The 15,254-nt window shown below is 58.2% G+C and overlaps 1 protein-coding gene across 2 annotated transcripts; it reads left to right on the top strand.

Moving 5' to 3' along the window:
- The first annotated feature begins 1,855 nt into the window (after window positions 1-1,855).
- NMUR1 (neuromedin U receptor 1) lies at window positions 1,856-8,421 on the top strand. 2 transcript variants are annotated; one of them, XM_086618576.1, is made up of 3 exons: window positions 1,856-1,879; window positions 5,873-6,812; window positions 8,018-8,421. In XM_086618576.1, the coding sequence occupies exons 1-3, from the start codon at window positions 1,865-1,867 to the stop codon at window positions 8,419-8,421; spliced, it is 1,359 nt and encodes a 452-aa protein (XP_086474702.1). In that variant the 5' UTR covers window positions 1,856-1,864. The 2 variants fall into 2 exon arrangements, with proteins under 2 accessions (XP_086474702.1, XP_009979652.1); XM_009981350.1 differs by lacking the exon at window positions 1,856-1,879 and having other exon boundaries at window positions 5,918-6,812.
- Window positions 8,422-15,254: the final 6,833 nt, after the last annotated feature.

Genomic DNA, 15,254 nt, shown 5'->3' with positions numbered 1-15,254 from the left:
AGAGCAGATTTCAGCCAGAACAAGGGATTTCCATCACAGCTGATTTGTTGCCTCTTGGGCCCACAGAGCACTCTGCCACAGCCCTGGGACCTGCTATGGGCTCCCTCTCATCCCTCCTCAAGCTGGGATTTTCCAGGTTAAAGAAAATATGGTGGTACCTGTGCCCTGAGCATGGGACCAGGGGCTGCAAGACTCCCCCGCTTCTTGCAGCTGCATCTCTCCTCTCCAGGTATGAAATCACATCTCCGTCACTGGTTGTGATGTCTCCATCTGCTCTGCCACCTCTGTGGACCACACATGGAGCCACGGGCAGTGTCAGACAGGAGCCAAGGGAGGTGGCAAGGGGAGGCAGGAAAATGGTGTGTTATTAGCAAAGCCCAGGGTGACAGACACATCTGTGGCCTAAGGAGAAATAACCTGATGCTTTTCTCATCTTGGGTGATTCATCCTGGCCTCGGTAGAAAAACATGATCTCCAGCCTCGTGCTGGATGGGGGACGCAGTGTTGGGGCTCTGTGGCTTCCTGTCAGGATGCCCCTGCTGCAGCCAGCCCTCATCCTGCTCCATTGCTGGTGGGGGGGCCATGGCCAAGAGCACCCCTGGGCAACTCAGCCTGATGGGGACCTGCAAAAGCCCAGTGCTCCTGCCAAGTGAAAAAGCACTTTTTGCCTGTGCCAGTCCTGATTAGCAAAATTATGGTTGCCATGGAGCCTGAATACCTGCTCGGAGAGTGCTTACCTTCCCTGTCCCCATAGCAGACCGGGGGGACACATGCTGTGGAGCAGAGGCCAATTTTGCTATTCCTTAGAAAGCTGATTGCTTTTATCCCAGTGAACATTGAAACGTGGATTTGTTAGGTGGTGTATTGTTTCTTTTTCCTTCTTTTCTCCTTTCAGCCCAGTTTGGGGTGGCGGAGAAATGTCCCTTCCCAGCAATTTCTCAGATGAGCTGTGGGGCTTTAGGTGCAGAGGTTGCTGCAGGAAGAAACCCCGGGCTGTGAGCAGGATACCCAGGATACCAACCCTGCATCCCACGAGGATGCGGTTAGCTGTCCCAGGGGAATTAAGAGCTCTTTGCTGGCTCCTTTGCTGATTGCCTGCACCCTGGAAAAGCTGTTGGCAAGTTATGACCAGCTCAGAAAAGGGAACCCGGAGATCTAGAAAGAGCTGCCACTACTGGGAGAGGTTAACATATGTTTTCTGCTTGGGCTATGTGAGAGGGGATGAGGAGATAACGCTGAGTTGAGATTTTTGGGAGTGAGTACAGCTCATGGTGGAAAAAGGCCTCTGGAGAGTTGGTGACTGGAAACGCACAGGGTAGTGATGGCCAGAAAATTACTTGAGGAGAGTGTCTTGCACCAGACAGGATGTGTGGGTGGGCTCTGCTGGGTAAATGACAACAGTGCTGCTCTGGAAAGGCTACCCCACTGACCTGTGCTCACCTCCAGCCATGTTACTGCAGAATTACCCAGACCCAGGTCTGAGTTTGGTGCCCTGTGGGTCTGAGTGGTCCCTTCTCACCCCGGGGACTGAAACAAGCATCTTCCCGCTCTGAGATTGTCCTGGTTTCAGCTGGGACAGAGGTAGTTTTTTCAGCAGATGTCCCCTCACCCCCATGGGCAATCCTGCAGGGACAAGGATGTGGGTGCAGGGCTCCGGGGGCTCCCCTGCAGCAAAGCCTGGGCAGGAGTGAGGAACAGGACAGGGCTGGGAGGTATCATGGCTGTATGCAGGGATTAGCCTCTGCCTCAAGGATGGGGGAGATGGCCGTGCCCCAGTGCACGGAGCCCAGGGAGCAGCTGGGATGTGCTGGGAGCTGAATGTATGTGTGTGCTCAGTAGGGCAACCACAGAACAGGGGAGGCAGATGAGGGGTGGAAGTGTGAGAGAAAGGATGGAGAATGAGAGATATTTCCAGGAATGCTTCATGTTTGGATGCAATCCCTCAAATGAGTTTTTGCTCAGCCCCCTGGCACCTCAGTGGTATAACACAACCTGCCTCTGCACCAGCATGGATCTGTCCCCTGGGGAAAAATCAGCCTGCACACCATCCGGAGGCAGGGATAGAAATCCATGCCCATCAACTACTGTTTCTGGCTCTGCCACCCAGGTACAGTGTCTTGCGATGTGCCAACTCCCTGGCATTGCCACTCACCCCAGGATCTGCCAAGCCAGCCCCAGTGAGCCCCCGTGTCCCGTCCCTGCTGTCAGCAATGTGGTGCCATAAACCCCTGGGTTTTAGCATGTCTTCATCCCCAGAGGAGATGAGGTTTCTTTGCCTTTGTCACTCTCATAGGACTGGGCAGTACCTCTTCTCCCTCACAGTTTCGGACACTATTTCCAGCTTGTTGTTTTTTTCCCTTGCGCAATGTCTTATTTACACCCATTCACCTTCTGGCCCTTTGGCTTCAGTAGCTCTGCTCCTCTGCTGGGGGAGACAATTTCACAAGGAAAAGTCATGTCTCAGGGCAGCCCTGGACCCATCATGTCCTGTATGTTTGCTCTGCCAGTTCCCCTCTGTTTGCAGCCTGTTTGCTGCTGGGAGCAGAGGCAGGACCAGCTTAGGGCTACCAAGATGGCCCAGAGCTTTACCATCTTGTCCTATCATCTCTTGTCTGCTCTCAAATTTCTTCAAGCAAAAGCATTGAGCTCTGCTACAGATCGAGAGATGGAGCCCTTTGGGGCTGGCACTGGTGTGAAGTGCTGCAGTGATGGCTTCATTGGTGTCTCTGTGGCCTTCATCCCCCACTATCATCATCACCCAGCAGGGTCAGAGCCAGGCACAGATCCATTGCTCTAGCACAGTGGGTTGAGGGCCAAGGAGGCCGTGGGCTGGTTTTGCCTTTGCTGCCAGCCTGTGCAGAGGCCAGGCAAGGTGCTCTCAAGGAGTTCAGGATCTTTGTGTCTTATTAAACTGGGGAGGAAAACTGCCCCAAGGGCTTTGGGGGATCCATTCCCATTGTGTGTGTGCCACTCTCTTGGGCTGGTCCAAACTCACTGTGACCCGCTCCCTCCTGGACACTGTCCCCTGCTGCTCTCCTTTGGCTCTATTCCACCAGGGAAATGGGGTGCCACCCATCCAACCCAGCATGGAACTGGCACTCTGCAGCCCAAAGGTGCTCTGGGGCAGTGTGCTGGGCTGTCCGGTCCACATGGGTGGCTCCCAAGCAGGGGCTGTGCTGGGTGCCCTGCCCCAGTGCCAGGCTGTGCCTGGTGGCCCTAGGGATGGGACATTTGTACCCAGCCTTGTGCTGCCAACCATCATCCCCAGACTGAACCAGTGCTCAGCTTGCATCAAAACAAAAACATAGCTATGCCCTCTGAGCCGCCCCCACCCCTGAGGGTCATCGGTCACTGGCTGCAAAATGCTCCAGCAAATATTTGAAAGGGCTCTGTTTGCATCCCTCCACAACAGTGGTGAGACAGAGGACTCCCATGGGATCTGGGTCTCCTGGGAAGGAGAGGACCAGTGGGAAACTGGTGCCTCAGCCTCTTTCTTGGGCCACGGGGCAGGAGAGGGGTGAGTGGCGCTGCTCCTGTGTGCTCTGGCATCAGGAGAGGGATTTGGGGGTGCAGGACCCCAAGGGCAGTGTCCTGGTGATGGAGGACACTGGATCCAGGCAGTTTTTCCCAGCCTAGCTGCAGGTGCTGGGCTCAGTGGTGCAGTGAGCTGTGCTGGGGCTCAGCCTGGGCGGGAGCAGAGTGCAGGGCTGGAGGTAGATGTCTCCTTCCAAGTCTCTCCTGGCTCCTTCTCCAAGATCCCCGTCCCACCTGCTCGAATCCAGCCCCACCGGAGGCTCTTCCAGCTCCATCCTACCCAGCTCAGCCAAACGCCTCCGAGCACAGCGGCGCCGGGACAGGCTGGACAGAGGAGGGTCCCTGGGACGCCAGAGCCCTTCGAGGTGTCATCCTCGGGGGTGGGGGACCGGGTCCCTTTGTGCCCTGCCTCGCTCGGAGGGGAGGAAGGGACCGCTGCGTATCCCCGTGCCCACGGGTGCCCGCCCTTCCCGGGGCGGGGGGGCAGTGCCCTTTGCCGTCGCACGGAGCGGCAGAGCGATGCGCAGGTGTCTGCCCTGTTACTCTGACTCTCTCTCCGCTAGGTAGAACCCCCCGATGTCATCCCCTTACCCCGACCCCCGCCTCCTCCCCCCTTTCCGGGGGGCCGGGGCGGGCTGGAGAGCCCGGTCGTGGCGCAGCCGAGGAGCCCCCGCCCCGCTCCGCAGCCGCCAGCCCCGCTTCCCCGCGGGCGGGAGCGGGAGCTGAACCCAGCGCGGAGGCGAGGAGGGGCCGCCCGCGGGATGCGGGATCGGGGCGGGGGAGCGGGCACCCGTGGGCTCCGCCAGCTCCAGGCTGGGCTGGGAGCGGGAAAGCATGTGCTGGAGAGGAGAGGAGCCGCGGGTGGAGCGGGGACACGCAGCCCGGCCGCGCGTCCGTGGGGCGCAGGAACGCGTGAGTGTGTGTGTGTGCATGTATGTGTGTGTGTGCATGCGTGTGCATGCACATGTGTGTGCATGCATGTATGTGTGCTTACGGGTGCGTGTGGGCATGCGTGTGTGCATGGGTATGCATGCAGCTACAGAGCAGGAGCGTTCTCCTGCCCTGCAACCAGGGGGGTTATTGGCAGGACGAGGTGCTAGCACAGAGGACAGGCAGAAGCACAGACAGACATACAGACGCTGAGTGCAAGGAGGGAGCAGACCCCTGCACAGAGCAAGATGTGATGCCGCGAGCGCAGCAACTTCCTCGCACCAAAGCGTGACCGGAGTTGGCTGGAGCCCCTTGCTCCACGGGGGTATGATTTGGGTAACCCAGGGGTTGCGTATCTGGAAGCGGGGAGACCCCGGGAAGCCACAGGGTCCCTCTGCATCTGCCCCAGAAGAGCTCGGATAACTGGGCCCTGCGCAGGCCCCCGTGCCTGGCAGGGTCAGGACAGCAGCGGGGCCGATCGATGCCTTACTCACCGCGGAGGCCACGCAAATGGCAAGTCCCTGCGTTGCGAAGGCTGCTGGTGGGGCTGGAGATGACCGCGCCGCCCTCCCCCGGGAGTCTCTTCGAGTCGATGAAGTTTATTACTTTAACGTTATTTCCTCTCTCTCTCTCTCTCTCTGAAGAGCATCTTTCCAGCAGTGCTGCTCTGCAAACGAGGAGCCCGCTCCTGGCAGGGGTAGGGTCTCAGCACCAGGCTTTGCTTGCCCAGAGGTGGGAGAGGAAGCCCCTGGCACCCCCCCGGTTCGCCTGCCAGCCTCTGCGCTGACGGAGAACGAGAGGGAGAAAGTGGATAAAATCAAGCGGTTTCTCCGAGCTGAGCTCCGAGGGGAGAGCAGCGGCAGGATTTCATTAGTCTGCCTCTTAAGGCAGTGAAGTCTCCATCCCCTCCCACGCTCCTTCCCCAGCCTGACCCTGTCCAGTGCAGGTGTTTTGGGACCTCAGCCTTTGCCTGGAGCTTTCCAACAAGCCGTAAGTCCTTCCTAGGGAGGAAGATTAATTTTTCCCCCTGGCTGTTTTATGATCACCCCGTCAGCTCCTCTGCACGGCCGGTAGAGTTGGAGTCGGGACTGATTTTTGGGGTTGGCTTTGAGGCTGTACCCTGCTCTGCTTCAGGAGCAGAGAGAGGGGTCAGCCCTGCTGAGAACCCCCCGATGATGGGGTGAAGGGGCCAAGGTGGGCTGGGGAGCTGCCAGGGTTGTCTGTGCATGGGAAATGGGGCAAGGAGTGCTTGGGAACCCTGGAGGGAGGTTTGGAGGAGATTTTGGGTGGTTTCCCAGAGGAAAGGCTGTGGCAGGATGGGGGCAAGGGTGTAGAGTCATGGTGATCAGCATCATCCCGGCATTGTGAATCCACAGAGAGAGTGGCAGAGGGAGCAGGGGCAGCAGAGGGGCTTGGGAAAGCATCCTGTAAACCTCCCTGCCTCTCTGCAGCCATGAATCCCTATGTCAACTGCTCCAGCCCCGAGTTCTCCCTGCCCCAGCGAGACTTTCCCGTGGAGCCCATCAGCCCTGACCTCTGCAACAGAACTTCCCCGGAGACCTTGTTCGACCCCAAGGATGCCAACCTGACAGAGGAGCAGCTACGGGACAAGTACCTGGGACCTCGACGGTCCAGCTTCTTTGTCCCTGTCTGTGTCATCTACCTGCTGATCTTCGTGGTGGGGGCCGTGGGTAACACGCTCACCTGCATCGTCATCCTCCGGCACCGGTTCATGAGGACGCCCACCAACTACTACCTGTTCAGCCTGGCTGTCTCCGACCTGCTGGTGCTGCTGCTGGGGATGCCGCTGGAGCTCTATGACATGTGGAGCAACTACCCCTTCCTGCTGGGTGCCAGCGGCTGCTATTTCAAGACGCTGCTCTTCGAGGCTGTCTGCTTCGCCTCCATCCTCAACGTCACGGCCCTGAGCATAGAGCGCTACATCGCCGTGGTGCACCCGCTCAAGGCTAAGTACGTGGTGACCAGGAATCATGCCAAGAGGGTCATCATCACCATCTGGGTCTTGTCAGTCGTCTGCTCCATCCCCAACACCAGCCTCCATGGGCTGCAGTCTCTTTATGTGCCTGGCCGAGGGCGGGTGCCTGATTCGGAGATCTGCACCCTGGTGAAGCCACGCTTGACCTACAACCTCATCATCCAGATCACCACCATTGTCTTCTTCTTCTTGCCCATGGGGACCATCAGTGTCCTCTACCTGCTCATCGGCCTGCAGCTCAAGAAAGAAAGGATGCTGGAGGCCCTGGGAGCCAAATCTGGTGGTGGCCACAACAGCCACAACACCCGGGGGCAGAAGAAAGTCAAGAGGAGGCAGGTCACAAAGATGCTGTGTGAGTCCGATGCTGGGGATGGGCAGAGGCGGCAGGAGGGAATCACCCAAGGCTGTGTTGGGAGGGTGCTGGGGGGAAACTGAGGCACAGCCAGTCCAGAGCGGTGAGGCTGGGTCATCCCAAAGGATGGCTGTGGGGCTGGCTCCTGGGGTGTTGGGGCAAAGGCAGATATGGTAGCTCCGGTTCAGCACTGGGGATTGCTCATGCCAGCTCTCTCCTGGACGCAAGACCTCCCCTCCTCCAGGAAACTGCTGGATGAGAAAGGGAAAGGACCTGGGATGGGATGAGGGCACCTACCCCCAGCCCACACCTCATGTGCTGGTGGTGGTGGTAGGATTTCCCAGAGAGGGACCAGTTCCTACCAGCCCTGCAGCCTCTGTGACCATCCTGGGGCAGCGATGCACTGACCCAAGGCTGGACTGGAGCATCCTTCTGTCTCACTGCTCTGCACCCTTGCTCCCCTCCCCAGCCCTGTCCCGGCAGCCTCTGGCCCCCTTCCCAGCAGCAGGAGTTGGCTGCCCTTGGGTAGCCATCTCTCCCCGGCATGCTGACCTCCGCATGCTCCCAACCCCGTGACAGCGCAGCAATGGCGGGTTGCCCAGCCTGGTCCATCAACGGGGCCAGAGCTGCTTCTCCCTGGCGTCCCAGACAAGCGGTAACTCCGCTTCCCCTGGCACCAGAGTTGGGAGGGGAATAAAGGGCACCTATCCCACATGCCACAGAGATGCAGCGCGGCACAGATATGGCGGGTCTGCAGACCCCAGATCCGCATATACATCACCCTTTTTCCTTTCTGTCGGCAGAGCTGGGTTATAAAAAAAAAACCAAAACCAGAGCACAAGGAGAGGGCACAAATAGCTCTTGCTCCTTGGACTTTGCCAGTGTAGGTGGCAGGGTTCCTGGAGGCTGGATGCCCACAGCTGTGTCCCCCAGCCGTGCTGGATGTCTCGGGCTGTGGCAGGACCAGCCGCCTGCCAACAGGGTGCAGAGGCATGTGGCACAGCAGCACATGGAGCAGCCGGGGCTACAAGTCAAAATGGCACTGGCAGGGCCTTTCTTCTTTCCCCTTTCCTCTCTCCCATGCTTTTTTGGGTCTTCTTTGCTATGGCCAAAGCCGAAAAAGGGCAGTGCTTGGCCAGGGACTGGAGGTCCCCGGCAGGGTGAGTTCTGTCACTCCAGTAACACCGGCTCCTTGGTTCCCACAGTCGTGCTGGTGGTGGTGTTTGGGATCTGCTGGGCCCCCTTCCACACTGACCGCCTTGTCTGGAGCTTCGTCTCCACCTGGACCAGCCAGATGCTCCACATGTTCCAGTACGTCCACATTATCTCGGGTGTCTTCTTCTACCTGAGCTCAGCTGCCAACCCCATCCTCTACAATCTGATGTCCACCCGCTTCCGGGAGATGTTCAAGGAGGTGATGTGCTACCCCAGCCACCGCACACCGCGGTCACGGAAATACTCACCCAGCATCACTCGTGCCACCAGCCGCAGCACCGAGTGCGAGCCCATGCCCAGTGCCAACGGGCTGCCCCTCTCTGATGCCGAGGAATATGAGCTGGAGGAGGTGGAGGGGGGCCAGGCCACCACGCACGCAACATCCCTCTGCTGATGAGCAGGAGGATGAGGGGGGACTGGGAATGGCTTTCCCCACCACCAGCATCCATCTGACTGTGGCACACATGGTGTGGTGGGGAGCAGGGCAGGAGCAGTGGAGGGGTCCCCACCTCTCTGTGCTGTCCCGCTGGAATGCAAAGGTTGGTTTTCTCAGCAGCGCTGCTCTGGGGACATGATGGCAGTGGCCATGCTGTGCCCTGGATGAGTTGCAGCCACTGTGCTCAGCACCGGGGCTGACTAAGGCTGGGGCATCCCTCGTGGTGTGGGGACAGCTGGCTTCTATGTCAGGGATATGCCAGCAGTCCCCAAAAACATCCCACCCCTCCCAGCCCAGTGGAGTGCACCCGTGGATGCGGGTGTCGGGGGTGTCACCCTGGGCTGTTTCAGAACGCCATGCTGGGTGGGTGCCCGAGAGGTGAGGTGCTCGCACCCAGGCTGAGACCCTCGGGGGTGGGAGAGATTTGCACGAGATGGAGTGGGAAAAAAATGGTCTCTGGGTGCCTTCTCCCTTGAGACTTCCCCAGGACCCTCTGGCACCGACGTGCCCCTGATTTTCTTGTGCATCCCTTCAGCGGTGCCAGCAGGTGTCCAGCTCCAGGATGCCGGTACAGCTCCTGGCTCCCAGCCTTCCTCCCGCCCTGCATCCCCAACCCCTCGAGGGCAAGGGAGGGAGCGTGGCCGCTCCTCCGGAGCTGGAGCTTGTGAGAGAAAATACAGGACAACGGGAGCCCCTGGCTTCCAGCAGTGCCGAGGCACAGCTCCATGTCTTTCCCTGTGCCCCACGAATATGCCCCACTCTCCTCTCTCTGACCAGTGTCTGGTGGGTGCCACCCTCCTTTTCCTCAGCCCACTGTGGCCCCCTGCACCCCCAGGGAATGCAGGAGCCCTCCTCCATCCCTGCCCTGCAGGGCCAAACCTTATTGAGAATTAAAAATAGCTGTTGGCCTGATTTGTGCCCTGGTTGTGTCCCCCAGGACCCACCTCTGCTCCCAGCACGGGACTGAACCTGGGCCATCCTCCGGGGGGGGTGACAGGCAGGCCATGTGCCAGGGTGATGGGCACCAGGGGTGTCCCACTGGCTCTGCCACCCTGGTGTGTCTGCGGGGCCAGGCAGACTCGGGCCATGGCACAGCAGAGAAGGCGTGAGTGGGATGCGTGCACCCTTCCTGGTCTTTGGGATGCTCGCGCAGAGCTGGGGCTTGGGCCAGCACAGAGGGGAGCTGCCTCCGGACCGGTGACAATCAATCTGTCCCCAGACATGTGGCTTGGGAAATGTCACGAAAATGCCAGGGAGCGCTGGCTGGCTGGTCACACTCCCCCGGGCTGGAAGGACCCATCGATCTACTGTCTGAGATCGATGCCGCTGACTTCCCGGTGTACGCCAGGTCCTCCTGCAGGATGAAACATCGAAGCTCCAAAATGCCACCTGAGGGGCTGTCTGACAGCTTGAGCTCTTGCCTTCCTTGGCCCTTGTGGGGTCCTGCTGTGTGCTGCCGGGTGAGGGTGTGGTTGGGGCTGCAGTAACTTTGCACTTCAGACTCCTGCCGGCTGCTCAGAACCTCTCTCCGGAGGATGTCAGTGTGGCCAAGGTCATCGAGATCCATTCATTTCCTTCCCTCTCTGGTTCCCATCGCTGATGGTCCTGGCAGGGGCCAGCACCCTGGCAGCCGTGCGGGGCCCTTTGTCACTGCTGCACGGGCGTATGTGACTGATGCCTCCTTGATGGCCATTATTGCCCCATCTCACTTCACCCGGCCACTTCCCTGGCTGCAAATCTCCAGGTAATTGCTTTTTAATAGGCAGTCGATAGCATTTTATTACGCAGCGACAGCCGCCTGCCTGGAGCTTCAGGGTCTCTCATGCCGTGAGTGGGGAGGATGCGTCCCCCTGCTTGTGAGCAGCCAGGCTGGGCGAGGATATGGCTGCAGCCGCTGCAGCTCGAGCTCCTTGGTCAGTGCCAGAGGACAGTGTCTGTTCCCCAAGGGCTTTTTTGGGGGTTCCTGGGGCTCAGCACAGCTGGAGTGGGATTCAGACCAGCCAGAAAGGTGAGGCACTGGCCTCGCCCTCACCCAGCTTTGTGTCCCCAGCTGCCCTGCCGCCCTCTGATCAGGGACTCCCCGTCCTCCCCAGTTACCCCAAATTCCCCTCTCTGAGATGCAGGAGGGGAACATGGTGCTGAGGCTCCAGCGTGATGGACGGCAATGCTGGGGGCTGCCCCACTGCCCGACTCCATCACACACCAGGGCCAGGATTCACCCTGAAAAGCATCCCAAAGGTTTGCCAAAGGCAGAGCTGCAGCACAGCCAGTGGCACCTCCCAGGTGGAGATGTGTGGGAAAACTGTACTCCCCTGGCTGGGGTTTTGTACAGTGTGTGGAGACAACCCCGAGTTCCCGGGTACCGCGTGCCAGCCGGACTCCAGAGAGAGGCTGCAATCGAAGGCTCCTGGGCAAGTCCTTTAATCCCATAATTAATTTTAGTAAAAGCTGCAGTCAGGGCATGAAACCTAATAAAAAAAGGGACTGATCTCCTGGGGGAGAGCGGTTTCACAGAGCGGGTTTTACACCTCGCCGTCACTGGGAGGGCACTGGCTGCTGGCTGCTGCCTTCCCTGGGCTCGCTGCAGCCCCCAGTGAGGGAATTACAGAGCCTGTTTGCTCCAAGGAGGATGGTCTCCACTGCCCTGGGGACATCAGCCTGGTCCCCTGCCACCCTCCTGCTATAAGTTAGAGGGATTATTCCTACCGGGGAAATGGTACAGAAGCAAAGAGCACGGTGCGGGGGGTCGGGCGAGGCAGCAGAAGCCGGGGATGGGGCGAGCTGCTCCCGCTGCTCCCACCCGTGTAACTGGCCAGGGGGATTGACCAGAGCTTCAGGATGGCCGTGGGGGAAGGAGGATCCCAAAGCACTGCCTGGGAGTTCTCACCAACTAAATGATCCTTTCAGGACCCAAGGGAGTCTGGAGGGGACAGAGCAGAGGGACGATGGGCGACCAGGAGCTGGGAGGAGCATGCGGACACTGTTGCTCCGGGTCTTCACTGGGAGCTGGGGGAAGCATCTCTGTCCCTGCAACACCGAGCATGTGGCCGGGTCGGGCTCTGCGCCACCACCTCCTCTCCAAACACTTTCCTTCCAAAGAGCCGTCCCCCAAAAGTTGTCTGTCTGTCCTCCCAGATTTATGGCAGCATCTGTCCAACAGCCAGTTCCTGCCGAACCGCCAGGTCCCGGTCCCAGGGGAACCCTCCTGCCCCCCGTGTCCACTCAGCACCCCCATGGCAAGCACCCATCCCTCCTCCATTCCCTCTGGCCGTGCTCCCAGGAGACTCCCTCTCTCCCAGCAGCTGTTTTCCGCCGGCGCTGCCGCACGCTCTGAGTGACACGGTATCTCTGAAGCTTCCAATAAAAAGATTTATCACCGTAGCTTTGGGGATTAAAAAGCAATCCATCCGTGAGGCTGCCCCAGCCTTGTAAGGCTTTTTTTGTGTGCTGTGGTTGTTTGCAGGCATGAGGTGGCGTTTTTTTTTCCTTTACAGAGCCAAACTCAAATTTTACAGCGATTGCCTCGTACGTTTGGAGCCATGATAGATGGCCCCGGAGAACGCCAGCGGATTTTTTTGCGGCCCCTCCTCAATAAGTCAAGGGAAGGGTTGTTTTTCGCTTCCTTCACACCGCCATGATATGGGGAAAACTCTCGCAGGGTAAATTGGGCCGAGCCCTTGTGTGCCTGGGAGCGAGCGGTCCCTGGCTGGGGCCAGGCGGTGGGGCAGATTTGGGCTACTCGGCCGTGGATGCAGCACAGCAGCTTTTCCCACTGCGATCCCAGTTTTTGTGAGGGGACTGGGAAAGCAGGAAAACATAAATGTCAGGAAATCTCAGGGAGGTGCTCGGTTTGAGCTCGGCACTGATTTCGGCTGCTCTTGGACCCATATTTCAATTATTCCTCTTACTCCACCATAGCGGTGGTGGTGAAAAGCCAACACTTAGTGCCTACGGACTGGTGATGGGCAGCAAAAGGGTAGGTAGGAGGACAAATGGACAGGCAAGGGAAATATACGTGGGGTTTGATTCTGCTCCTTGAGGACACCCGTGGGCTCAGTTTTTAGCCCCACTCCAAAGGCAGCCCATCTTCCCTCCCAGCTCCTTGCTGGCTTCCCAAAGAGCCAGGACTCACGTAGGAACCAGCTTTCCAGGCAGCTGCATGCTGCAGGGAGGTGAGGGGCAGGTTGGGGAGAGGCGGCGTGGGAAGCGCAGCCCACCCCAAGGGCTGCGGATGCTCGGGCTGACTTAGAGCCATGGTGTGGTGTGACCATCACCTGCCCTGGGGATGGTCTTCTCCACATCGCAGCAAACCCAACAGCCCTGGAGGGGCCGGGCCACGTGCAGGGAAGGGATGGGCTCCCTGTACCCCCCCTCTCCCCACTCAGGGCATGCGGGGAGGGGACATGCTGGGGTTGGATGAGCAAAGGGCATCTCCAAGAAATGAAGGTCTGTGTGTTATTTAAGGACAACCCCCCGCCTGAAATCCCACCGTCCTCATGGCAGGGAGATTGGAATGACAGAGATGGGATGCACAATGCCCTTCCCCACAGTCTAGCAGCATCATGCAGGAACAATTTCAGGGGCAAAGTGGCCAATTAAAGCCACCATGCACCTTCACAAGCATTAAAACCCCACTGCAACGGATTAGAAGAGACAAACCGTCTGGTGAGCCCACACCTTCTCCTGTCTCGACGTGGTGCTGCTAAAGATGACAGAATTGATGTCAGAGGAGCCTGCATGATGCTTGATTTGGTTCATGGGGACACTTTGGTTAAGCAATGAAAGCGATGCATAATTAGCACGGTAGTAAGTGCATTAAAGCTGGCTGGATGGCAGAGCTCCGGGGCTGGGGGGGGATCAGGCTCAGCCAAAGGCCCCCACATCATCCCTGAGCATCACCCCCAAGCAGGTCCTCAGGGCAGGAGGGGTGGTGGATCCCGAGATTGACCTGGGGGACAACAGGCTGCAAAGGGCTTCTTCACAGCCCACAAAAGCAACGCTTGGGGTCCTCAGCACCTCAGCACACGTATCCCAGGTGTCTGTCCTGGTTCCCTTTGTGGGATGTGGAGGATGAGGGGAAATATCTCTCCAGCCCTCATTGAGTTTCTTGCATTCCTCTTGACCAAGAATGGCAAAGTAGCTTTTTGGCAGGTCTTCTACAGCCTTCAGGGGCATGTGCCTCTTTTTCAAATGCGGTTTTAATGGTATTTGCTTCTGTCCTCTTCAGAGTCAGGAAGGGAAGGAAAGTCCTCACTCCTCCACTCCACCACCCAGATGGCATCTTCCCCTCCCTCCCGGTATCCAAAGCACCTGGCGGTACCTGGGCTGACCCCCTCCAAAATGAGTTTGCAATGAAAACAAGTAAAAACCCAAGATGTGGACCCGTGCTCAGGGCTAGACCCCAGCTGTCCCTGCTGCAACACTATTATAGTGGCAGACTTTAATTACAGGGTTTTATCACTCTTTGTGCTTATCAGGGCAGCCAGGGAGAGTTTGTCTTCTCAGTCCGGGACTATTTAATATGGTACATTGGAAAAAGGTGTCTGAGAGGCATTTGGAAGCCAAACACATCTCTCTTGTTATCTTTCCTGGGCAGGTAGAGTGACTGTCTCATTAACAACCATCTCATGTTAATGATGCTGAAATCAAGCCTGAGACATTCCCTCTCGCCCCTGGAGCTCCCATCATGCACAGGATGGTCCCAGCTGGCCCTGGGGCTAATAGCCAAGCCAAAAGCTGTACTTCACACAGAAATCAGCCTGGGGCTGCCAGGAGGGGAGGACGCAGGTCCCCAGTGAGTATTTGGCAGAGACAGGACAGAGTGGCTTCCCCAAGCAAGCCCCTCTCCATGCCCTGGCAGGCAGGTCCCTGCAGGCACAGGAGCTGCCAACAGGCAACAGAAAATAAAGACACAGGAATAAATCTGTTTTTCCTCAGCTCCTGTGCCTGACCTCTGCAGGGACGGCTGATGAAAACCCTTTGCTGACTGACGCTTGCCTGCGTAGGCTTGGAAAGAAGGTCCTGGCCAGGAGATGCTCCCAAGGGGGAAATCCCTGAGGGGCTGCAGGTTTATGGCAAGTGGTGGACAAGATCCTGCTTTCCTCAGGGCAGGCTTTTGGCTCGTTGGGCCAAGTTGCTTTCAGGCAACTTTAACCCCAAAAAGCATCCTTCCAGGTTGCCTGTCTCTCTTGATGGGGCCAGACCCCACAACCCATCAGTCTCCATGTGTCCTCTCCCATGGCAGTGGCCTCAGCCAACACATGGGTGTCCCCTCCCCAGCCAGACCCCACTGTGGCAGGACCCTGCTTTCCAGTGCCCTGCTTGCAGGGAGAAACGTAAGCACTGATTCCACTTCATTCTTCCTGTCATCTCCCACTCCCCCCATTACTGCAGCCCTTGGGTTATCACTGGCCCAAAGCACCCCCTCCCCTGCACACCAACCCTTCCAGCATTTGGCTTGGTTTAATTCCTTATAATTTCTCATCCCGTGCTCAGAACAGCTGGGACCAATTTGCTGCTGCTCTCACCAGAAAGAAATCAAGTTAATGACAAGAAAGTCATTATAATTTAAGAGACCCATCAAGTCTCACTGCTGTATTTATGAGGAACAGGGGAGGGCATTGCTGCTGCTGTCCCACTTTTCTCTTCCCACACCTACAGCCCCCAGCCATCCCAGGAGCCCGTCAGTAATCCCAGGCTCAAGCTGCCTTTTTCCAGGTACTGCCTTCTATTTGCACCATGGTCTGGGCCCCTCTGTGTAAGAGCTCTTTGCTCCTCCTGGTGTTTCCAAG

Source organism: Tauraco erythrolophus, chromosome 11 (genome assembly GCF_009769465.1).
Source record: "Tauraco erythrolophus isolate bTauEry1 chromosome 11, bTauEry1.pri, whole genome shotgun sequence".
Lineage (NCBI taxonomy): Eukaryota > Metazoa > Chordata > Aves > Musophagiformes > Musophagidae > Tauraco > Tauraco erythrolophus.
The sequence above is the reverse complement of the archived record's forward strand: the minus strand, read 5'-3'. Positions and strand labels throughout refer to the sequence as shown.